Source organism: Odontomachus brunneus, unplaced genomic scaffold (assembly GCF_010583005.1).
Source record: "Odontomachus brunneus isolate Ranch 3 - 2012 unplaced genomic scaffold, Obru_v1 Obru_scaffold_006, whole genome shotgun sequence".
Taxonomy (NCBI): Eukaryota; Metazoa; Arthropoda; class Insecta; order Hymenoptera; family Formicidae; genus Odontomachus; species Odontomachus brunneus.
The window spans coordinates 3584995-3609646 of NW_022639456.1; the positions used below are offsets into that span (position 1 = coordinate 3584995).

The 24652-nt window shown below is 46.0% G+C and overlaps 3 protein-coding genes across 4 annotated transcripts in view; 2 read left to right on the forward strand and 1 right to left on the reverse strand.

The window, feature by feature from the left end:
• Positions 1-2110: 2110 nt before the first annotated feature.
• On the forward strand, positions 2111-19914 carry LOC116853288 (latent-transforming growth factor beta-binding protein 2). Its single transcript, XM_032834298.1, has 9 exons — positions 2111-3763; positions 15805-15861; positions 16776-16867; positions 16978-17073; positions 17911-18036; positions 18100-18195; positions 18816-18889; positions 18952-19059; positions 19127-19914. The coding sequence occupies exons 1-9, from the start codon at positions 3294-3296 to the stop codon at positions 19289-19291; spliced, it is 1284 nt and encodes a 427-aa protein (XP_032690189.1). The 5' UTR covers positions 2111-3293; the 3' UTR covers positions 19292-19914.
• Positions 19915-19918: 4 nt separating this feature from the next.
• LOC116853311 (protein LLP homolog) lies at positions 19919-20797 on the reverse strand. The gene is made up of 2 exons (XM_032834355.1): positions 20569-20797; positions 19919-20461 (listed from the first exon to the last, which is right to left on the reverse strand). Exons 1-2 carry the CDS (start codon positions 20726-20728, stop codon positions 20190-20192), a joined length of 432 nt encoding a protein of 143 aa, XP_032690246.1. The 5' UTR covers positions 20729-20797; the 3' UTR covers positions 19919-20189.
• A 1011-nt stretch (positions 20798-21808) lies between these two features.
• Positions 21809-24652, forward strand: part of LOC116853257 (repressed by EFG1 protein 1-like) — a 55478-nt gene continuing 52634 nt past the window's right edge. The window contains exons 1-2 of one of the 2 annotated variants that reach the window (XM_032834246.1): positions 21809-22342; positions 23838-23936. In XM_032834246.1, the coding sequence (XP_032690137.1) occupies positions 22308-22342; positions 23838-23936 (134 nt within the window). In that variant the 5' untranslated portion in view covers positions 21809-22307. Of the gene's footprint in view, positions 22343-23005; positions 23080-23837; positions 23937-24652 lie in introns of those variants that run through there. The other variant, XM_032834240.1, reaches the window with a different exon arrangement.

Genomic DNA, 24652 nt, shown 5'->3' on the forward strand with positions numbered 1-24652 from the left:
AGTTCGTTCGAAACGAAGAAACTAATTGTTTCAAAGCTCACTTCGATCCGGTTCAGTCCCTGCCGAAATCGTTTGAGCGAAGTAACTTCGGCGAATACACACGCAGTTGCGACCGTGACTCGGAGCGTGGGGCCTGAAGCCAACTATGGAAATAACTAATCGTTAACCGACGTTGTGAATTGCTTACGCGGGCTCGGATGAGGCTGCAATTGATTGTGAGGACGAACCGGTCAGGCTACCGACGAATTATCGACAGAATAAAGTGCGCGAGCGGTAATTAATGAGACGACAACGCCGCGATCGTCTCGATAACGAGGCTTATCGCGCACGCACCGACAACATAAAAGAAAAGAAAACGGAACAAAAACGACGCGCAAACGAAAGGACCAAAGAAGGAGCGGAAAAAATGAGAGGGAGGGAGATGGAAAAAGAGTCTTTCGCGATCACCGCGAGCTCGATTAACATTCCTACGTGGTGTCGACAGCATTAATCATGACCGTTTCGCTCGAGCGTGCACCGCCATCGTCCGAATGAAACATTACTCCGGTTTCGTTGTGTCCTTCGCGTTTAAATCAGGCATACTATTCCGTCTTTCGCTCCCCGAATTTCTTCGAGTGCAATTACACTCGGAAAGTGGAGTGACCCGCCGAGTCCATTGAATTCGAGTGACTTTTCGCTCATACAGAGTGAACTCTACGCTCCGAATTGTCGAGTGAACATTTCCACTCGAAATTCGAGAGTGAACCCGATGTGTTCCATCGTCGCGGGAACGTATTCACTTGAATTGATTGAAGCAGTCGCGCGTCCTGGTGTCAAGACCCACTCTAAGCTTGAATGAAACGTTCACGCACAGAAAATTACATGCTGCATTCAAGTGAATGTTACTTGTTCCAAGCATCTCATTAGCTCATGTATCCGCAAGCCTATCATAAGCTCAGATTTATAATATCAGATAATATCAGATAATATCAGATTTGTTCGAAATATTATACTTTCTGGGTTCTAATAGATTCAGCATTTCAATCAAGAATATTGAGTTGAACCAAAAATTCGGTTTGTTCATCGTATAGATTCGAACCAACTTTTCTTCGACGAAGTTTCATAATATTCTTATAAAGAGAATGAATTCTTCTTTTGTGCGTGATTATAATGAACTTCTCTTAAATTTATTATAAATGTGTATATTTTGGAACAATTTTGGGGAGATATTCTTGAAAGTTGAAGTTAAGCATTACTTGGAAGAAGGAAAGTAGACCGAGTAGTTGCCTTTCTTAGCAGCAGAATGACATTTTCCTCTGTGCACTTTTGCCATTTCGAGTGGCGGTATTTTCACTAACGTTTCCAACGGAAATGCTGCCACTTTTGGCTCGTTTCAAGCGAGATTCCACTCCAAGAAATGTGGCGAGTAAGTAAGAGCGCGGAGGAATTTCGTACCTCTCGCATCTCGTGTATCTCTCGGCGCCTTGCGCAATGGCGAAGTCGCGGGAGAGAGACACCACTTCGATCTTCGCTCTCGTCACCTGTCGTGAGCATCATCTGGGCCAGATCGACCCAGACGATCCGAAACGAAAGGGGGAATAGACGTCGCGTTCGTGGGAACGAACGTCGCGGCATTTTATTCCACTTGATTTATCTCCCGGCGGTCTGTGGATGCGCTTCTGTGTTTTGCGTCCTGCGCCTCCTAATGGGCAATAACGCGACGATGATCCGCGCAATTATTCCTCTCCTCTCGTCCGTACGCCCTCGGTTCAACTCGGTGGAACGAGCAAAAAGGTAACGGAGACCTCGCCACGGCCGCAGCCACTGCACCACTGACCTTGGTCCCGAGTAACGTCGTGGCCGAAGTGATTCAGGAATTGCGCTGAGACTTCCAGCGCACGTAACTCCCCGGCACCACCGACATTGCAAAATCGACCGACGTCGGTCTCGTGCAATTCCCTTGGCGCGCTGCCGCCTCGATTCAGGAGAGCTGAATGTTTCAGCGTAACCTTATATAAAAAGTCCACGCTCCGTAGAGACGACGCGGAGAGGAGAGGATAGAGAGCGTTGTTTTGTTCGTCGTTTCGTCTCTGCATTTCGTTTTCACGTGGTTTTATGACGCTCTCTCTCTCTCTGCTTACGCATTTTTTCCACTGAATAATGAACAGGGCTTTAATGCGAATGGCAGCGGATTACGTGCGTCGAGCCGATCGTTATGTCAGCGGCGTTGCGGTTTCTGCTTATGACAGCGATTATCGTAGCGCTGCGTTTAATTACCACCGGCCAACCACCGGGTGTGCCGTTGCTGCGGCTGTATCATTAGATATTTTTAACAACGAACCAAAGTGTTTTCGCGCTCGTACACGTCTACTTTACGACGGTAAATACCTCCATCCGCTTCATTAATCTTAGACTCGCGATGCCGATGTCGTTTACTCCCGACTGGTCCGTCCATGTTCTGTATTTATCCACTGTGTAACTGCCACCAACAATTTTCGCTGATAGGCGAGATACTTAATCGCCAGCAACGTCTCTTTCCGTTTTCAAGGGATGCGTTCTGCGATTCAAAGAGCCGCATTCACCCATCCACGACCCTCCCCCTCCTTCGGCCCGTTAATCATCTGGAACTTTGTTCCGGCGGAATTCGCGAGTGTGTCGCGAATGTGACTCACACACATCGACACGACCCACATCCGTTTTCGCGCCGTGACACCTTTGCAGCCGGAGAGTTTTGTCCGGAATAGCGTTATCGCTCGTAAAGATAGTAGACCACAGTAGAGGAATTCCTTCTTCTCCCGGCCGGTGCGCGGCGAGGCTGCTGCGGAAGGATACGTAGGTGGTTATCGCAGGAGCTGGTGGGGTATCAGGAGACCAGGCGGCGGCTGTAGCGCGAGAATGGCAAGGAGAAAGGGAGAAAGAGAGTCCAGGCGGATCAGGCGAACGCGAGCGAACGCAAGGGAGAAGAGGGAAGCGCGGCTGAAAGCAACACAGGCAGAAGAAACGAGACGGAGAAAGGGAGGAAGAGAAGAGGGAAAGAGAGAGAGTGACTCATGGTGGGGTTGTTGGTACCAGCAGCTGGAGCACGTGGGGCCAGCGTCTCGTTCGGTAGTGCTCTCTCTCCCAGTAGTGCTCTCAGCTGCCCGTGGAGGACCTCGCACCGGATGTCCGTCGTGTCCTACGCGGACTCAGCGCGTTCTTCGAGAATGTGACCGGCCCGTTCGTTGTCGCCAGGACATCGCGCGATCGTCCCGAGAACCTCTCTCGAGCTCCGGAGGTACCAGAGAGAAAAAAGAACCAGAGACTGAGTGACCTGAATGATGGCCCTGAAGATACTGCTGACGTGTTGGTTCATCGCTAACACGGCGTGTCCGGCCCTATCGTCGCCGGAGGATCATCATCGAGTACCCTCGCGCAGCGACCACAGGGTCGTATGGCCGGCCTGGTACCGCGACAGACTGCTGCATGCCAGACACGACCGCTCAGGCGACGGCCGCGTTGCTCCGGAGACAACCACCTCGAGAAGCCCATGGACGTCGAGAGCACAGGTGACCGCGACTAGGTCGCCGTCCCCGCAGCAGCCGGACTCATGGCATCATCATATGGAGCAACGGACACTGGAGCACAATTTCAGCGGCGCCGTGGCGATGACGGAGCACGGTGGCACGAGGGCGATAGCGTACGCGGGTTATCACGGTAATCACCGGCATCAACCGGCGGAGGTCGTCACGCAAAGTTATCAGCTGATCCCGACCACGGCCCCCACGTACACGAGACATCATCCGGGGTGAGTAGCGTACGAATCGCTGAGATCTCGGGATTAATACGTTTGGCTCGATTGAATGGGGGGTCGCGCGGATCGCACGGAGGTTTCGCTCGATTAACGTGAGCGTGATTGATCTCGCGGGTAAGATGGCAACCACATGTAATAGCCCCGTGATCCGGGGACAAACGCGTCTCGCAAGGAGGAGTGAATAATTCAGAGCGCGGCCGGACGCGATTACTCGCGTCGCGTTCGCGCCGGCCACGTAAATGGAAGTGAATGAGCCGGCGCGTAAATATACGGCGGGGGCCGCTAACGTGTCGCTGAATTACTATATTTATGGGCAATGAGCGACGCGCCGCGCCGCGCGTCCGTACGCGATGATGTACGATCCGAGCGCGATAGTAGCGCGAGTAACGACGGAACAAGACCGGCGCGTACACGCCGCCGTTCAAAGGCGAGCCTTTTAATTAATCGGCCGATTAATTATCTCACGCGCAGCGGCGCGTTTCTCTGTCGCGTACAATTATTGGGATTGTCCGTGCGCGACGGCGGGCAACACACCTTTGGCCGCGTGCGTGCGTACGTGCGTATGCGCGTGCAACACACTTCGCCCTCGCACACACGTGAATTAAAAGCGGTCCGGCGCTTTCTGTTAGCCTAAGGTACCAATTAGCCCGATCGCTCGTAAGCGAACGTGAAACTCCGCTTCGACTCGGCGAAATTCCGGGGCTTTCGGTCTTTCTTCTCGTTACGGAGAAAATGCACGGATTTGTAGAGTGTCAATAGAAGGAGGAAAAGCAACGTGTCATCGGCGGGAAATTAGTTTGTTGCAGTGGCGACAACTCATAGACACACATCGGCAATTTCGTTGATGAAAAGATAAACGAGTCTCGCACTCACGCGAACTACACCGGACGATCATCAATCGCGTCACGGTGTGAAAAGATGGATGCTGTATTTTCTCGCTGCGGCATCGCGGACACATTCTCCTATTCTCACCTCGCATTCCCGCCTCGGCCTCCTGAAGCGACCATTAAGAGGAAATCAGCATACCGCCGCGCGACTTTTATCACCTCCTGACAGCCGCGAGATCATTTCGCTGCCCAGCGTGATTCGATGATTGCCCGTCAGAAAGCCTCGCAGGCGTTCACGCCGAGCACGGCGAAGGGCGCCCACGGCGGTGTAAACACCGCCAGGTACGCGCAATATCATTTGCGCCGTGATTTCGTCTCGCAATCATTTCAATATTCATGTCGCTTCTTGGACACTACCCTCCCGATACCAGTTTCCAGTCGTAATCGTGCCTAACGGACCGGTATAATTTTTGCAATCCACGTGTCCCGAGTTGAAATTTGGACCCTACTTTCCATCTGAACCTTATGATATCCGTATATTCTGAAGGATCAGTGTACGTTTAATATACGTGGAAACCGAAGTATCATTTGGAGCCTCTAAATGGCAGCAAACGCGCAAAATGCCACTTATACGTTCTAAAGAGAACCTCTCGGCAATGTTAGTTGGTTAAATCGAATCAAAAGAAGTTGATCCTACTTTCAACCGCAATATTCTGTTTAACGGCTATTTTGATATTCTGAAGCCTGCATCAACTTCTCTTGATCCTATTTAACCTATTAACTTGATCGAGAGACTCTCTTCAAAACCTATAAGTGACGCTTTGTGTATTTGCCGCTATTTAGAGAGACGTTAAGTAGGATTTCAGTTTCTGTGTATGTTAAATATTGATTGTTCAGAATATATAAGTGTCATAAAGTTCAGGTCAAAAATAGAATGAAAATTTCGATTGGGTGTCAGAGAGAGCGTTAAATGAATGTCAAGGTCGAAAATGGAATCAAAATTTCAACTCGGGATGCCTGCTAAGAAGCAGAGTAACTGATCTCGGGATGTCTGATAAGAATCAGCAAGCTCGTTGAGACCTCTCGTTACTTATTACTTACTATTTGATCTGAGCGCAATAATTCGGTGCTCGTCTACCTTAGCAGTCGCACGATCGGGTTACCCAGATGCCTGCCTCGGGCTAAAAAATCTTATAAACCTGTCCGACGATAAAGCGGTGTGCGTGCGCTGCCTCTCTTTCTCGCTCCATCGTCCTCTTCTTCTTCTTCTTCCTCCGCATCATCATCACGCACACGTGGCCGCGCTCGCGTGCACTTCGCGCATCGAGAAATTCTCGACGATGCGGCTGTGATGCGGCCGGATCGTATCATCGATTTAAGCCCATTGACGCGACGATCATAACACTTAAAACGCGATTTGTCGACTTAAGGTCGCCGGGGAGATTCGGAGGTGACGGCCCGCCAATGGTATCGGCGTTCTTAACGCGCTTGAGTCTTCTCGCTCGACAATGGCAAAAAAGGAGAGCGGAAAAATTACCCAGCGCTTCGTGTACTTTGTTTCGAATCGAGAGACTCGAAGTGCGTCATCGGGGAGACGACGCCGTCATTATCGATCTCAATGTTTGAGCCGCGCGCGATGCCGATAACTCACAATTTAAAATCATTCGGCGCGCTCACGAAAGTCGCGGCCGAGCATTAATTTATACACCACCGCGTTTCCCCTCTTAATTAACCGCCATTGTTCCGCGTATTGTCTGTGCGCCAGCAGCGCGAGGAGATACGGACCGCGGCTCCATCACGTTCTTCACCGCCGGCTACGCGTTTTGTCTTGATTATTTATGTTAGTTCGTTTACGACACCATTCGAATGATCGATGAGTAACTGGCTCAAAGAAATGCGAATAATGAATATTCAAGCCGTTCCGAGTACCTCAGATAACCATCCTGCAGTGTCACTCTTGGGCACATTTCGCGTAGCCGAACGTTGTATCGCTTATCGGCGCGCGGCTCAACATCGATGGCTGATCGATGAACGACGAGGTCGTAAAGGGACAGGTGTCATTCATCGATAGAATGCGTCCACAGAAACTATAAACGCGCATTCCATCATGCTCATCGGGAACGGTCATTCCGCGTCAACATGCGTGACATCCGTAAGCCACATCTTGTCGCCGCGCTCGACTAGACCGAATAAACAAATGGGGAGAATATTGTAGTTCAAGTCAAACTTACGTTAAAACGATATTTCTTCTTACAACGTCCTTTGTCAAGCTCTGGACTATACTGAAAAGTTGCGGTATAAATTACTGTAGAAATAGTAAATTTGACGATCTATCCGCTTGTGTACACGATATAAAAATCATTCAAATATTATAATTACAGTAATTTTGTAGTAAAAAGTCGAACGTACGTTAATATTTTTAAACAAACATGCGGTAATTTAGGTTGTGATTCTGTATGGTTCAAAATTACAAAAATTATATTGTAATTTCTATTACAATTTCTTACAATTTCTATGTGGCAGATCTGAAATATATTTACATCCGCATTTATCGATACTTTGCAAAATTCCTTTATGTTTATTTCGCGTCGTGGTCGGTTTATTTATTCGGCTTATTTTAGAGCACGAATCTACCATGTTTGACGATCTATCCGTATACGATATAAAAAGCATTCAAATAATTACAATAATTTTGTAGGTAAAAAGTCCAACGCGCGTTAACATTTTAAAGTGAACAAACATACGGCAATTTAGGTCGTGATTCTCTATTCAAGATTATAAACATTTTTTTTGTAATTTCTTCTACGACATCTTCTGCATGTGTGGCAGACCCGAAATATATTTGCATCCGCACTTATCGATACTTGTTTGCAAAACTCCTTCATGTTTATTTCGCGTCGTGCTCGGTTTATTTATTCGGCTTATTTCGGAGCACGAATCTACCATGTATTACTCAATGTTTGAAAAGTTTCTGCCACTTTGTTGTTCCTCGCGAAAAATACATTTGCAGATGCAACGCGTCGAGCAATGCGTGTCTTTCTTCACTTTGAATTGTCAATGCTAATATGTAGTAAGATAAAAATTTCCGGATACATACTTAAAATTTTCGATCATTTTTTTGTAGGAAAAGAATAAGTTGATATCAATTGGAAACATTATTCTAAATTAAATTGTCACTCGATGTGCAGGTCAAAATAAACATTAGCAATCTGGGGATACAGAGCTCGTTAGACGCGACGCTTGAATTTTCGTCGCGCCCGCCACCCCTTTTGCTCATCGCCGGGAGAGCGGACGGAAATAGGAGCGATTAATTAGCAAATATCCGAAACACATTTAAACGGGGCAGCCAGTTAGCCGCGGCAGCCGGTTGCTCGTTCTCTTTGAAACTCGATCGCGCCTATTATCTCTCGCTCGGGAGAAGCGCGGAGAAGCGAAGCAACGCGCGGGCGGTCCTCCGTGCGAGCTCCTCCGTATCGTCGTGGATGGAAAGAGAGAAGAGAGACTTGCATTGCGATGCACTGAAATTCCACGGCCGCAAATAGAGCACTTCTTTCGCACGTTCGCGTCTTATTCTCCTCTTGCTCCTCGCAGTATCCCCGCGGGGGTAAACATATCGGCCGTTCAACTCTCCGAAGACCCTCCGCGCGATGCGTATCGCACGAGTCGATCATGTGCCGAATTTCGAGGCGATTTCACGTTCACGTTCGAGGAAGAGCTCGAAAATCGGAGTGGAAGAGGAAAATCGCGCGTGGTGTGGCTCATGAGACATTTCGCCCTCAGGTTTCCCGAGTTATCCATGCAGTTCACCGAGATTCGATCAATTATACCGCGACAGCGCGGCGCGGGGCATCTCTCATTAATTACGGAAAATTTCCGGGGAATCGATATTCCCGACCTCGTCGGCAGCTCGCTGCCGAAAGTTCCGGAACTCCCGACGGAGCTGCCCGCGCGTGTATGTGTGCGTGCGTGCGTGCGCTCCGACCCATGACCTTATAATTCCCTACACTTAGCGCGCCGAGCCGCGCGCGAAGGCCGCGAGAATCGATCGTCTACCAGATCGAGGGAAGACGTACAATTTCGGTGGACGTGCAGGCACTCGACATTGAATCGTATCGCTCCATCGGACCGTTCCGGCGGTCGCCCGCCTGACAATCGGGGGAGAACCTGGATATCGCGTCCAGGTAACGAGGCAGAAGAGGCGGCGAGGCGGTCGAGGCGCGCGAAGGACAGCCGGGGCTCTCTGAAGAGCAAGCGTGATTATGAGAAACGAGATTATTTTTCCGTAACCACACGGTATTCACAGCGACGGGGATTTAACGTGCATTATGTAACTCACGTTCGCGCCGCGGCGAAATGCAAAGTGCGACGTGGCGAATGGCGCGACGTTGCAGCGCCTTTAGATTGCGGCGCGGAGATACTGAGGGACGAGCGATCGAAGTGGATGCTCGCGGCCTCATGTAAATCCATTAGCGCGCACTTTTATCCGCAGGCCGCGGACGCAAGGGGTGAAGAGGTCAAAAGCGAGAGAGGAAAGTGGGCGGATGAGGTGCGCGAGATGCAGGTACACACGTGTGCTGGCCGATGCGCGCGGCCCGCACGGACCGGGGTATCTTGCGGTTAGTGGTCTCGATTTTTCTTTTTTTTTTTGTTGCATTTCTTCGAATATTCGATATACATATGTATGGCGGTCTCGAAGGTAGCGAAAGAAAGAAACGAGCAGAGCGGCGGATGGAACTCGCGATAGGACCGATTCTTTTCTTAAGGGAGAGTGCTCTTGTGTGCGTACAGAAAAAGAGGGAGAGAGACACACGCGTGTTACAATTAATGAATTATGGTCCACGGGTTTATGGACGGCGCGCACGACGCAAGGTGAATACCGTGAATGGGAACATAAACTGTATCCGCTAAAGAAAACGAGCGAGCTCCATATGGACATGCAAGAAAGTCGGGGTTACCTTTTTTCCGCCAGGGCGTAGCGTGCGAGGAGTAAGCAACGGCTCACATCGAGATAGGCGATCAGCAAGAGGCAGCAACGAGCTTGTGTGATCTTCTCCTGAGACACAGGATTAGCCATACCGATAGCATACACTTACAATCGCGATATTGGGGTATTTCCCAAAATATCAGAAGAGCTCGAAGATTTAAGGGATCGAGAAGGAACGAGAGGGTCGTACGAGCGAGGTTGACAGAAGGACTAATTTGAAAAAGGACTAGTTTGATCTAAATTAATTAGAGAATTAATTAATTAAATCGACACACGATATTACTGATAGTACTATCTACTATCCCACGTTCGTTTTTTAGCAAGAGTACTCTGAGGAACGCTTCGTGCGAGAGAACGTAGCTCGTGTGCGCAGCGGATCGGCGAGGAACGCGTTAGAAAACGAAGCGCAGGAGGTAGTAATGAGAGACGCCGCGCGTCTTATTGGCACCGCGTAGGCGCGTAATTACTTCACCTGAGCGGTAACCCGCGTAACCCGTCATCAAGCAATTTTGTAATTTGGAAGTTTTGCGCTGCCTGCCCGCGGCTCCCGTTGCATCGTCGCGCATTCCGCTGAGGGCACGGCTTTCGACGCGCAAGATGCAATCTCTAAATGAACGAGCGCCGGTGATCCCGGCGCTTTCGCAAATACGGACCGCGCACTTTTCGGGCAGCGTTCGAGACCGGCAATTTCTTTGTTTGCAGAAACACCGTGGGCTAGGGAATCGCATGAGTCCATAAGGCGCCGTCAAAAATTTCTCCGGGCAGCCGAACTCGGCCGGATACCTTTCCGCAGTTCCTTATTTTCTTACGTATACTTAAGCAAAACAGAAAATCACGATGACGTCGAAATGACGAGAACATGATCTAGTCGTAATTGAAAAGTGACTCTTTTTAATCATTTTCTTATCATTTTCATGTAATTTTAATGTGATTTTTTGTACTATTTGATATTCAAATTTGTACTATTTTTATACTACACCTGGATATGTACTCTCTAAATATTTTGGAGTGGAATCTCATTCGGAACGAGTGAAAAGTGGCAGTATTTTCACTGGAAGCGATAGTGAAAATACTGCCACTCGAAATCGCAAGAGTGTGAATGTTTCGTTTCAAATTTATAGGTTCATATTAATAGTTGTTATTTGAAGCTTGCCTCAAGTGAGATGCTCAGGTATAAACTTATAACAATGAGAATTTTTTAGTTGAATCACGTGATTACATATATAAATATCACATATATCATATTCAACTAAAAAACTTGAATTTAACTCTGAATAAAAATCTGAGAATGTCACATGAGATATATAAATTTCAAGTGACTCGTTATTCTGACTCCTTATGAGCAAATGTTTCGATCGATTAGAATGATTTTGTGTGACGGCGGAAAATACATCAGATTCACTCTGTTTAATTTCGATTTTACATTTAAGAATCTTATATTTATTTATTTATCTTAAGTTCATTTCCAGATACTCCATAGCTAATGAAATGATCTGTACAGCATATGAACTTAAGTTAAATATGAGATCTGATTATGGATATTGGTCTATATGAAGGAATGGAATCCGTGCGGTTCGGTGCTTGCTCCACATTTTCGAGCGAAATGTCACTCCGAGAAATTCAGAGAGTATTTTTCAATATTTATTCTACGTGACGCGAATGACTCGTGTAAATTCCGGAATTGCAATAGTGATAGTACATGTTGCGATGGAGCACACATTCGCAACGGGGCGAGCAGGTTGCATAAACCTCGGCTCGCCGAGCCTCGAGTCGACGAGCCGATCGTAATATGCACGTGAGCGACGGAGAGAGCAGCGATAGGCGATCCTAAAAAGAGACTCGTGTAAGCAATTCTTCAAAGAGTGGCTCTGAAATTAGCGGGCATGAATCACCGCGCGAGAGTCGCTTCATGGCGAGATCCGAGGATCGACGACCGACGAACTCTCGTTAGCGTATACACACAATTTGCGCTGTCTTGGATTGTTTAGACGTCGTCCGTCCGCACTTGGTGAATATACCCGGAGCGTGGCCACATGGCGATTGTTCGCTAACGATACGAGAGTGTCGACGCTCCGAGGGCTTCGCGAACGAGGGAATCGAGGCGACAAGAAGACGGCCCTGAGAAATATTCCGAGATGCGTTCTTCCTCGCTCCAGAAAGAATCTTCGCGGAGGAAGACTTCGCGAAGAGCGATAATTCGGAAAATATTTGCGGAGAGAATTTCTCTTTCTTTCTTTGTCCAGAGAATCGAGTCTCTGCAGAGGATCGTTCTTTTCCCCCCTGGCATTTTCAAATAAGCTTCACGGAGCGAGACGCGGCGAGAAAAGTATTCCAACGGCGCAACGGAGCTCCTCCAATCCGGCCGGCTCGAAAATAACTCCGTTACTTTTCGCGATAAGCTGAGCTACGTGGATGTGCGCAGCTGCGCGAGGTTACCGCCGTGAGGTGTTATCGCGATTCGTAATTGAAACGCGCAATATATAGGTGCGTTATGGCGTTCAGGTCTTGCATCTTGAAACAAGATACATCGTAATTTTCGAGTAGCTTTCGCGCGATCTCTCGCGTCGGGGAACGTCCGCGCGCTCGTGAAGCTCCCTCGGAACCATACTGTCGTAAGTCACCGGCTATCTGCCGTCGCGGCGCGCGGAAAAGGTCTATCGATGCATACGCAAGTGTATACAAAATTGCGACGCGAATAAAACGTGGACTTAGCGACTCGCTTCTGCCCCTTCGTATGTTCCCGATTTCCATAACTTCGCTCCGAAACCTCGCAGAATTGCCGAGTGGCTTGAGCAGCGTTTCGGAACTGGGAGAAGGAAAAAAATGGAGTGTCACGAGTGTCCAGAGGACTGCGCCTGATCAATCCGGTTCCACTTGTGGAATGACGGCCGATGGCCGTGGGTGATCGTTGGAAAACCTTAAAAACAAATTGCCGGCCGGGCACGAGTGGCACTTCAGCTCTCCGGTCTCTTTGTTCCGTCGGCCGTCGAGATTCCACGTGTTTTGCACGCGAAACGCTTGTAAAACAAATCGATCGTTATACCGCCGGCGATCACAATCGACAGCCTTGTCCGCCCTCTTCATCGAATCGGTTCGTCGCGAAATCTCAAGTCGTTCGTAATTGCTGATTTATCGTTTCGTCGCTCACGTGACTCGTTACTTAAGCGACGATGAAACGGCGCACGGGAGAATCCAGCGGCGATCGCCAAGCCGATTTTCGCGAACGCCGGCTAATTCGGGAACGGGATCGTCGCACTTTGATCTCGTTGGCGATGCGAAACCGGAGATTTCGCGAGACGCGCCTCTGGCCGTGTTTTTCGCCCGCTGCGCAGGAGAGAAAGAATTGCTAACATTTGCGAGATCGGGCAATAAAACGCCAATGTTTATGTTGCCACTAACCATGACGCCAAACGCGCAGAACGCGAATCATGTATTTCCGTGGAAATCTTCACTCCTTTTCTCGCTCTCTCTCTCTCTCTCTCTCTCTCTCTTTACTTTCTGTAGCTTGGATTTATTATTAATTTAGCGGATCACTTCCGGCGAGAGATTACGATCACCGTGCTGCTTTACTCGAGAGAGCCAGCTGTCGCTATTTATAATATTAAACGCCGGACAACGTATAATTTCGACGCGGGTGATTGGAAAAATCGTCGAGAGCGCGACAGGCGATAGAAAATTGACAAGTTTCACGTTTCGCGTGCGCGCGAACGAAATAGGACACTGCTTGTCGGCTCGACGGGGAAATGTTTCTGCAACTTGCTCTCTCGGTGACGCATAGACACAAAATGCAAGCGCAACAATGTCGCGAGGAAGGTATGCGGCTCGTTAAGCATGCAGGAACGGCCGTGGTAAAGGAAACCGTTGTTGTAGTTGTCGCTGTCCTCGTCGTCGTCGTCGGTGAAAATCTACGCGAGCAACAGATGGATGCAAGAATGTAACAAACGACCGCGATAATACGACGTCGCGTTAGAGGCTATACGCGACGCGGCTAGGTATGGAAATCATCCTGAGATCGCCGCTGAGATTTCGGAAGCGTCTAAGAGAGCCGTAGACATGCGAGGACTCGATGCGGTATTTCATCCGGGATTTATCACCCTTCGGTGCGGAACCTTGTAAACCACATCACGCGACGGCGCCCTCGGCCGTTCGTGCATCCGGAGAACGTCGTTGATTTTATTACGTCCCTTTACGCATTCCTTTTTTCCCGCCTGGCCTGTCATCCTCGGCTACTCGCAGCTATTGATACGAGCCTAAATTCGATGATGAAAGTCTTACTTTAATTATAAGCTGCGGATATAATATCTGACAATATAATAATCTGTTTAATATCTAATAATACCAATGTGTAATTGAGAAATCCAGACGAATCAGATAATTTTCGTGTCGCGCAGGAATGCCCGTCGATGTCGTCGGTGTTGCTCTCATTTACATTTCCGTTATTAGCGACAGAGATATGTCTACCATTAGCAATCACTTTCGACCTACAAAGTCTTAAATCGCTCCGCGACTAACGTAACGAGCTCGGCTGTCCGCGGCAACGCTAATTTCTCGCCTGTCGGGATAATATTTTAAATCGATAGAGACATTGCAGTCGCTCCGCAACTTCGCCAATCATTCCGGCGCGCTGACCCTTTAACCCACGCTGCATAAAACTGGTCCGGTAACTAGCTGGCGAATAAACGCCGCGGCTGGAGATGAGGAGTTTTCGCGAGTGGAAAGTCGGAGGGTTTCCCGGGGCCGCGTCGTAAATCATCGGCGCGTCGTAAAAACCCCCTGACGGTGCTTATCGGCCGCGGGACACGCTCCTCGCCTCGTCGCCTCGCGACGATTTCGTTTCTGCGTTTGTCAAAACGCTCGTCCAGTGTCGCGGGTAGGAGAAAGCGAGAGAAAGAGGCACGAGGCGACGGGTGCGACGAAGCCGAAGCGACACAGCCGAACCAGTATTCCCACGCGAATGTCTTCCGAACCGTATCTACGAGCCCCCGTCGCGCGGGCGCAACGCGTTTCACGGGATTTTTCGCGAGTCAAGAACACGGCGCGCGAACGATTTACGCGCCTGCCCGGGAGAAAGCTCGAGGAAATCACTGTGAATCAGCTCGGAGCACCATGGTTACCATAGGCGTGGACGGATCGTATGATACTAACGATAAATGATGGGAGAGATGGTTGGTTTTCCTCGGCGCGCCGCGATTTCGCAGCCGTATATCGGCCGGGATTTTGCCGCGCGCGCGGAATTTCAATGAGCCGAGAACGCGCTTTATCCACGTGCGCATTGACTGCGGTTATATCGGTAAGCGGTATGGGGCAATAAAATGGGAATGTGTTCTGCGAGAGAGGCGCGCGTATATACCCCGCCCGTCGCCTCGAATTCCCGGACGATTGCGGAATCGACGCGGCGACTCGAGAATCCCTGGCTCATGTTGTTTGTTTTACCTCTCTGGGTATCGGTCTCAATCAGAAATGCAAAGTCTCTCACATCAACTCTCGTAGTGTAAGCTTAATTCCCAAGCCGACTTCGCGGCAACGGTAAGCCGTAATATCGTCGCCAACGCAAATACTTATTTCGGTCGTCTGTTCGATCGACCTTCGTACTTCACGGTTTAACCGGCCCCTTCTGCGCACTTTACGATTCAAATGACTGCGCTTTGGCGATCAGTTCGGCCGGAACGACGGGATATAAAGCGGGGCGCATCGTCGACGATGACTATCGGAATAGCCGACCGGCCGATTTAATTTCCCCGCCGCGTAAGCCGCGACAACGAAATGCAAAGCTGAAATCGAGAGAGCGAGAGAGACCGGATCGACAGGATCGGTTCCAGGGTTATCCTATCGCGATAATGTCTTCGCAATGATGCCTTTTATGCGCCTGATTTACATTCAGTCATGGTGATAATTGATCAGGGAGGTACTTTCTACTCTTAATGCGATGCTATGTGTAGCTTGATTTTCTTTGGAAGTTAGCACATAACACGAGCGGATTTCGCTACGTACTCTCTTAAAGTGAATCAGTGAATAGTCAGTGATATCAGTTAAGAATGTAGCACTGAGCACTTTCAATGTTATACTTATAACTGCAATCAGTATATTTATTGTTTTCAGTCATGTTTGACTGATTCATTTTAAGAGAGTAGAGTCATGCTGTGTCCCAAAGTGTGCCGGACAATTTGTTTGCGGAATAAGTCGTCTTCTCTCGCCTGAATTTCAAGCTAACGTTTGCCTTCCAGGAGGCGAGTCTGCACCAGGCAAGCGACTTCTCATCATCATCGAGGAAGACAAATTAGGTATGTCTCGAGTATGCGAGAAACTTCGTCGAGATTAATCAGTAGTTGAGTTTATTCTGTCTTGGAATTTATTATCTGAGGACGATTACACACACACTTGTATACGCAAAAAAAATCTCAATTGGTGCAACCAAATAGGAATCAACTGAAAATTAGGTGATCAGAAGCGATACCTCTGTTATGAAAACTAATATTTCTGTTGTCGCAACCGAACACGGAGAAAAATAATTTGCTGGCCCAGCAAATTTTCTGCTAGTAAAATCTTTTCGTTATTATATGGATAGCAAAAAGATTTGCTAAGAGTACTAATCACTATTTGTTGGATATAATTTGCTGAATCTACAAATTACTTTGCTATAAGAACCATAATGGATTTATATAAGCAGTTGCAGTTTTGCTCCAATAGCAAATAAATTTGATAAGGATACATTATTTTGTATCAATAGCAAATTAACGTGATTTTTAGGACAAATACACTCAAGAAATTTTTTCTATCCTGGCAACGAAACTACTTCTGCTCTAATAACGAATAATTTGTAAAATTAGTTACATTAACAAACAAAATTTGTTTAATGTCATTACGAATATGTAGTAGCAACGACGATTTTGCTAAAAGAGCAAAATTATTTTTCTCCGTGAAAATATTCGTCTGAACATTCAACGATATTAGAACTCGGTTGAGGCAACTGAGAACAATTGACTATACAGAAGCCTCATAAAGGAATTTTTCTGTTCCTACAGTCGAGTTTTCGTCTGATCCCTGAGCAATCGAAAATTCGATTGTTACCAACAGAATTGTTTTTTCCGTGTAAATTCATGAATACTCCAGAATAGTCTCTTCGTGTTTCACACATTCGGGTGATATTTTCTACACTTTGTACATTTCATTACAATTAAAGACACACATCCGTTAGGTTAATCCTCGGTTACACCGAGCTGACCTCCGGTTTCATTTGCTGCCCGGGATGGTCGCAAATCACTCATCTAAGTTCCGGTTGTAACAAACGTAAGTAGGGTAGTGAATGGTAGCTCCCTGAATATCATTCGAACATCGTTCACATAATTGTATAACGTGTACGATGAGTTGATTAAACTGCACTTGCGATTGTTCTTTAGCTACGTGTTCGGCGCCGTGCCTGAACGGTGGAATTTGCACGTCGCCCAGTAAGTGCACGTGTCCCAAGGGTTACACCGGCAATCAGTGCCAAACAGGTAATTTTCACTTCAATTAAGATTCGAACGTCCAAGTAACATGCAGCGTCATTATTACTATTATTAATGCATTAGTATCGATTTTAACGGGAGAAAATTGCAGGATTGCACTCTTAAATTATGCCTTATGCTGCGACATCATTACGAGATCGATTAACCTTTAGACTGCCGGCGTTTTTTCATTAAAAAAGTGGTTTTTTCCTCAAGAATTTTTCTATGGAAGTAACACACACATGGCACAGAATTTTGAGATTTGTGCAAAGCCACAAAAGTGGTTTTCCCGGCGGTCTAAAGATTCATTCAATAGTAAGATTTGCCCAATTTTGGATTAATTTAGAGCATAGAATTTTTTATTAAAGTCGTGGTCGTACTACTATCTGTTGCACACGCAGAACAGCGATTTTAACGTCCGCTGTGGAATCGCTCGTAAATTTATCAAGAGAACGCGCGGTCTGATTGCAGTCCACTGATGCAGGACATGCAGGACACCGCAATACGGATTGCGCTGCAGTTAGTCCGGCGTAATGCTATCGAGAAGCGTATCGCGCCGCGTCGATTTAATTACGTTTGGCGCTACCAGGCACGAGAAGGCACTCGTGGTCGAGGAATCGATCGGATGTTCTTCTTCGCGCCTTAACACGCGACGATGGTGTCGTTTCTTAGAGCTGACTCCTTCGAGGACCCTTCATTTCTAAGAAATAAATAATTCTAAACGCGATTTCCCTCGTGTCTTCTTGATTAGAATGAATATCGGTTTCGGCGTTTGGAACTAAATGCCACACTTCCGTCACATCCTGTTAGAGAGCTAAATTAATTATTTGTTTCTTCAACCCGCAGATATAGACGAGTGCGCGATAGAAAAACCGTGCGGTCAACTTTGCACGAATTTACCTGGCAGCTATCGATGCCACTGCAGAGTTGGCTTTCAATTGCAGCAAGACGGCCAATCGTGTTGGAGGAACGGTGAGTTTGCCAAATTCGAAACTCACAGTTTATGTAATTTGATTTTTATTTTATTTCTTACAGACACCGACACCGAGAACGCGTTTGAGGCGCGCGACTTGGAGAACGATTTTCAAGACGATGTGTCAACAACGAGAGGTCCAACGACTTCTTTTCATGGTATGTACGGAAAAGCATATTCTACAGAGAAAAATCCTATCAGAAAAAGTGCGTATTAACTAAATCTCGAATGTATCGAAGTGGGTGAAGTCTCTTTTCCGCGACGCTAATTGGCCGTCTCGATTGTCTCGATCCCGTCGCAGTTGAATTCGTGCCGCTTGCAGCTGTCAGCCGCGGTGACAGATCGAGTTGTGTTGTTCGCGCCACATGAATTTGATATTTATTGTAATCCCAGCAAACACAATGTTACATGTAACATACATGTTAGTTGTAATTTCTTACTCAACAAACAATATAACTGTTATATAATATACGTGTTATATAACAGTTATATAACATTGTTGAATAGGAAATTACAACTAACATGTACGTTACATGTAACATTGTATTTGCTGGGAATATAATTTGTAAAAACGAGTATTATAATATAAATTGTAAATACAACAAAAAGGCTAAAGTGGCGCGCGCTATGTGGTGTTCTAGTTTATTAAAAAAGCTAGAATAAATGGCTAACAAAATTTAGAAATAATAATTGACAATCGCAAAAGATATATGTGAGATATATGTAAAGTAAGGCACACGAATTATTATGAAGTAACGGACGCATTGTTAAATTGTAGATACAGAAAACGAGGTGGGCGACGATGTTCACGACTACGAGATCATCTTGAAGAGACTGACCAAATTGGAAAAGGTATGTAGGTCATTCGTGCCAATTTGGTCTGATCGGTGAGAAAAAACGTCTTACTTCCGCAGCAAGTGGCTAGGAGCAGGAAGAGGGACACGGAAACTTCAGAGATGAACACCAAGGTCACGCTAGCCGTCGAGAGCGTCAACGAGATGAGGAGAACCGTCGAGAACGTGGTACTTATGAAATATTAAATAATACATACCTGCATCGTGCGTGGATTACAATGGTGATTTGTTTCAGCAACTGATGCAACAGGAAGTATACGACATGAGAAGCAAGATGAAGCAGTACGAGGCGGAAATGAGGAAGATACAACATCTGATGAACCGCGTTGCAGAACTTGAGAATCGCTTGAGAATACGTTGCAGATCGACGTTGCCAATTAGCGGCTCGTTGAATTTTTAGGGTCACGCGGTAATTACGATCGATTTTTGATACTGACAGCAGGTAGTAGGTAGGTAATACCATCTGCTATCCTGCTCTGTACTATGGTAGTAGATTGTCGGGTGTTACTGCTACTATTCTCCCACTTAGTATTAATAGTATATAATGATAGTATTACTCTTATTATTAATTTTGTCGGAATGTTACAAGTGAATAACGACTTTTTGAAGTCTGCATTCTTAACTTGCGATAAATAACGTCGCTCTTAGAAATGTGCAAATAAACAGATGTTACATATATTCGTCTGGATATTTTCGAGTTAAACATCGTCTTAATCTCAAAGTACTGACGTAATTCTGGCCATAGGATTTACGAGAAATTCTTGATGTGAAATAGCACTGTTGCTATTATTTAATGTTTATTACATTTCAAGCTCGTAATATAGTAGTAATTGAATTGTCGAGTGCTAGGAGAAAGAGAATCGTCATAAAAATACAAATTTTGAGAAAAAAAGCGCGATAAGGCTCGTTGCGACGATATAAGAGGAGTGTAATCGTGTTCCTTGGCACTCTAACAGTTAACTGTATGTGACTATTTGTATTCAATACTATTTCTAGTAGAACTATTTGTACCAATAATAAAACGATATGGATTCTGCAGTTTTTAATCATATCCTCTTGGATTCATTCAGATTCCAAAGAAAGTAATGCATGGTACATTAACTTACACTACAAGAATTATTGTCATTTATCCATAAAAAAATAAGCAATAACTTTCACCATACTCAACAGTTAATAAGTAATATGTAAGCTAATAGTACAATTTATGGAAAAGATTTTTATACTAGACTTGTCTCTTTTAGTTGTACTAATGCTATTCTGAAACTTGATTCGCTTTAAAGCTGTCTAGTTTAATTTATCTAGTCCTTTGCTTTCTTATCCTTTGATGCTTTTTTCTGACGTCTGGTGAGTCTTTTGCTCGTCTGTTTAGTAGCCTTTTGTGTTTTGGCTCTGCCTTTTTTGTGCTTGAGTATCTTCCTATGATTCATCCACACAGGATAATTGCCGTACTGATCGCGTAATGTTTTCTTATCGTATACTCTGGCATCTTCCACTTCCATCTGACCCTCATCAGTGGTCATGGCACTCCGCTTGGTCTTGATATCTTTTCTTACTTTGCTTGCATCTACAACTATTGGTTTCCAAAAATTAAACAACAGTACATTATTTTGTTATATTACGACATATATGTAATACTTATAACAATAATTTCACGTTTTGCAATGTACAAAGCCTTACCTATGGCAATCTCCTCGAGATTAGTCATTTCCACATCTTTGGATGTCTTCTCGTCGATGCCGAGAGTCTTTTTTAATCTGTCCAATTCCTTTGCCGCGTAACGTTCTCTCTTGACCGCTCGGCATTTCCTTTTCCATTTACTTCGCAACGATTTTGCCATTTTTCACAAGCGCGTCTTCACACGTGTAAGCACCAAGATAGTTAGGTTAGGTTAAGGTTAGAACAGCTGCTGGATTATCAGTATCTGCATTACCAGCTGGTCAGTCGACCTGATTGCTGGCTCCATCTCTCCGCGAAACGCCGGAATTCAAACCTCCTCGTTTGAATCACTCGCCATTAGTCGTTCCGCTTCCGCGTTTCCGAAAGGCACGAAAAGAGAAATTCGCGGAGATAAGGCGAAGATAAGGTAAGAGATTCGTACTTAAGCTGATTATTCACCAAAATATATGAGTTCAGTCTCTTTGCGTAACTTTGCGAGTAAAATCTCCCATTCAGATTTCACATATATATTCCTAAAAGAATGTTACTTTCTTTTACGAGCGCGGGAGATGTTCTTTCACGTAATCTACGTTTTAACACATCCGTGGGACATTCCACCAAATTGTTTAACTGTGCATACGATTGAAATGAAGATCACTTCTCCCAGTTTGGGAATCAGTTCACCTGTGCTCGGCATAAAACATGGACGTAGTATACATAGACTCAGCACATGGCCAGAAAAGTGAAGCTAATATGTACAGCCCGTCTGTCTTTTTTTGCACAGACAAAGTATGCAATAAAATTTAAGTAAGACTTTTACTTGCCAGTCTAGTCGGAGTGTTGCACTCTATAATATTATGGGAACGAGAAATGAATGCACGCGCAACAAAAAAGTGATAAAATAGGAAGAAAACTATAACCACTCTATTCTAGCTCTCTTTCTAAATGTTGGCTTCACTCTATCACAGAACATAGGGCATTCGGAGTCCATATATATCACGTCCATGGCATAAAAAGAGACTTTCGTGTTTGCGTTTGATTCGAGCTGAGTTAGCACATAACGCGAATATTCTGTGAGCGTTTGCGTATGATTCAGAGTTTAGCGGCGGCATGTTCGGTGGCGTTTTTTTATCGTTATCGCGGCTCGTAACAAATCGGCAGATCGACGATACTCGTCGATAAGAAAATACATATTTATAGCCGCGTAAGAAACGACGCAAGTGTTGTCAACAGGCTGGCTGGCTACCTGGCTGGCTGGCTAGTTGGCTAACTGGCTGATAAATTCGCGCTCGAGGATCGTAAAAGGAAGCAGCAGTCTATTTCTCGATTAACGCTTTCCAAGCGGCCGCAAAGGCAGTGCCGGTTATTTAAACGGCGCGCTCTACATTTCACTTCCTTCGTAACATATTTAAAGTGCACCTAGTTTGCCACGCATGCATAATTCCGCATCCTTACCCTTAATTCACTCGTTCCGACCGCTCGATACCGATGACCACTAAGCAAGTGTGCGCATATGTGTGTGTGCGTGTATGCGGCACGTATAATAGAAATGTATAGTACGTCAAATGCCTCTCACTTGAACGAGAAATAACACAAAGCCTGCTATCAGACCGAAACGCCTTATCGGTTTGTGTAAGTGCTGCATAAACGTACAAACAGCACTCTGTTAAAGTAGTAATGACAGTGACAGTGTCTCTTGGCGTGTGGGCTGGGTCAACTTGTGTTTCACGCATTGTCAGTGGAACAGTTTGCGCTGACGAATGTCGACGATGTCGTCTCTCGAGGATAATGAGCCGTAAGTAAGGCTCTCGCTCTGTAATTCGTGCGAGATGTCCGATTGCAGTGAATTTCCGCGCGTTTTGTGCAACCAGCAGTGTCGACCAGCTGGATCATTCGTGACTCTCGTGTATTTTTCCAAACAGGCCTCGCTTTAATCGCGCGCCGATCATATTCGCGTTAATTCATCAATCTCGCGGTGCGCGTTTGATCTCGCAGATAGTAGGAGAGGGGAGGGAAGGGATATGTTTTTCGAAGAAAAAGGAAGGAAACAATTCATCTCCCCGTTTTTCCTATCAAAGGACAGTTTTGATTGTTTGTGTGGTGGAGCGGAAGCTCGAATATATGCCGACAGCTGCTCGATTTTCGATGCAAGCGACAAGATCGAGCGGGAGTAGACCTCATTGTTTACAAATTTGTGGTGTTGCGCGCCGCTATTGTCTCGAAATAGCCGGCCAAAGGGGAACAACGTCAATACATCGCGGTTATTATCGTTACATTAGACACACGACCAACGCGGTCACTTATAGACCCGCTGCACCGTCCAGACAAACTCGATAAACTATGCGGCACTTCAGTTAATTGCAGGAGACGGGAGCGGCTCGTATCTGTGCCAGAAGCTTGGAGTTTTATCGGGCGGTCTGACGGTCTGATTGGTGCTGTTGTGCCGTATTGCAGTTATCGTCGTCCTTAATCGATGCTGTTTATACGAAGACTTACCCTTTCTATGATATTTACGATATTTAAAAACACGCGGTAAAGAAAAAGTCGACAATAAACCCACTTTTCTTTCTCCGTTAATTTTATTTGCGTTTAGATTAATCCTGAACTACGCGCTGAAAGTAGGTCGCACTCGGTGTTACCGCGGCCTTGTTTACAAACTCGCGCATTTTTAGTGTTTAAAAAGCACGTAGTGACGTAGCATCTACCGTAATATTCGCAAATTCGCCGCTGTAATCTATAATTCGTGTTGATCCTACGGATACTTTTTCGCGTTTTGAGCGGCGAAAAGCGTGATTAGATACTTTTCGCGATTAATCATCGTCAATAGAATGGAAGAAGGCGGTATCCAGTTTGATAGACCTCTCACGAGTTCATTCTCTTGGAGGAACAATGCGAGCGCCAATTAAACTCATTCGAGCACTGGACGCCTGTTATGTAAGAGCTAAAGTTAGCGAAGGGTGGACGGTTATGGCGTTTCGTGAATTGCTCCACGGCCTGATGAGCGTCGGCGTGTTTCACTAAAAGAACGAGCGACGCCGTTAAGCCTGAAACAAACGGATGAATAGATGTAGAAAGTCATAACTGAGATCTAGAAACGGATTTCGTCGTTGCCATCACCGCGTCCAAAAATCTCATCAAGTCTCATCAGCTGCCCTCGCGGCATTCATAATTATTCATTCGTTGAATGTTAACGTTATTGTGTGATTTATTGTATGATTTTATTGTCACTAGCAATAAATGGCAATCTCCTGAGCGTCGTCGCTGATGACATTCAATCTTTCTGATTTCAGAAGTGACGCGGGGATATTGCACTCGCCAGTCTCCTTCATCAGCCGGTCATGCGACAGCTTGTCTAGCATTTCCGAGGAACTTAACGACCTAACGATCGAGTGAGTACTTGATGACTAATTTATTGCCCTGGAGGGACAATAATTTTCTTCCCTCACATGTGATTCGTGCGAACCGCGAGTCTGCGGCTATGCACTCGTAAATTGAGCGAACGCGTGCGATAATTGCGATTAGATACCACCACTCCTCCACCACCTTGTGAGAAAGATTTATCTCGGAGATATCGAGACGAGATTGTGCGTGAATCAAAGAATACATATCTCGCGATAAGTTCTGCGTTTCAAACAATCAACCACGTCATTATTGACGATTCTGGCACTCCTCGGCAGGAGAAGTCATTCTCGGGATTATATGAAGTTGGCACCCCACTTTTTGAAATTTATAATTTTGAAAGTTGTTCCAGATTGTTCTGACTTTGTACCACATTGTTCCAAAGTGATATTGCTTCATTCGAAACGGTTTTCGAATAAAACAAAAAAAATGATTTTTTGAGCTGGCACCCCACTTTTCGAAAATCGAACATTCTGATACCGCAATAGATTGTTCTAGTTGTTCCAAACATTGTTCCAAAAGGACAAATCCGTAAGTTGAATTATAAGTCCAAAAAATGAAAAAAATATTTTTGACCTGGCACCCCATTTTTTGAAAATAAAGCATTCCGATACCGGTATAGATTGTTCTAGTTGTTCCAAACATTATTCGAAAAGCATAAATCAATAAGTTTAATTATAAGCCCGAAAAATTAAAAAAAATTTTT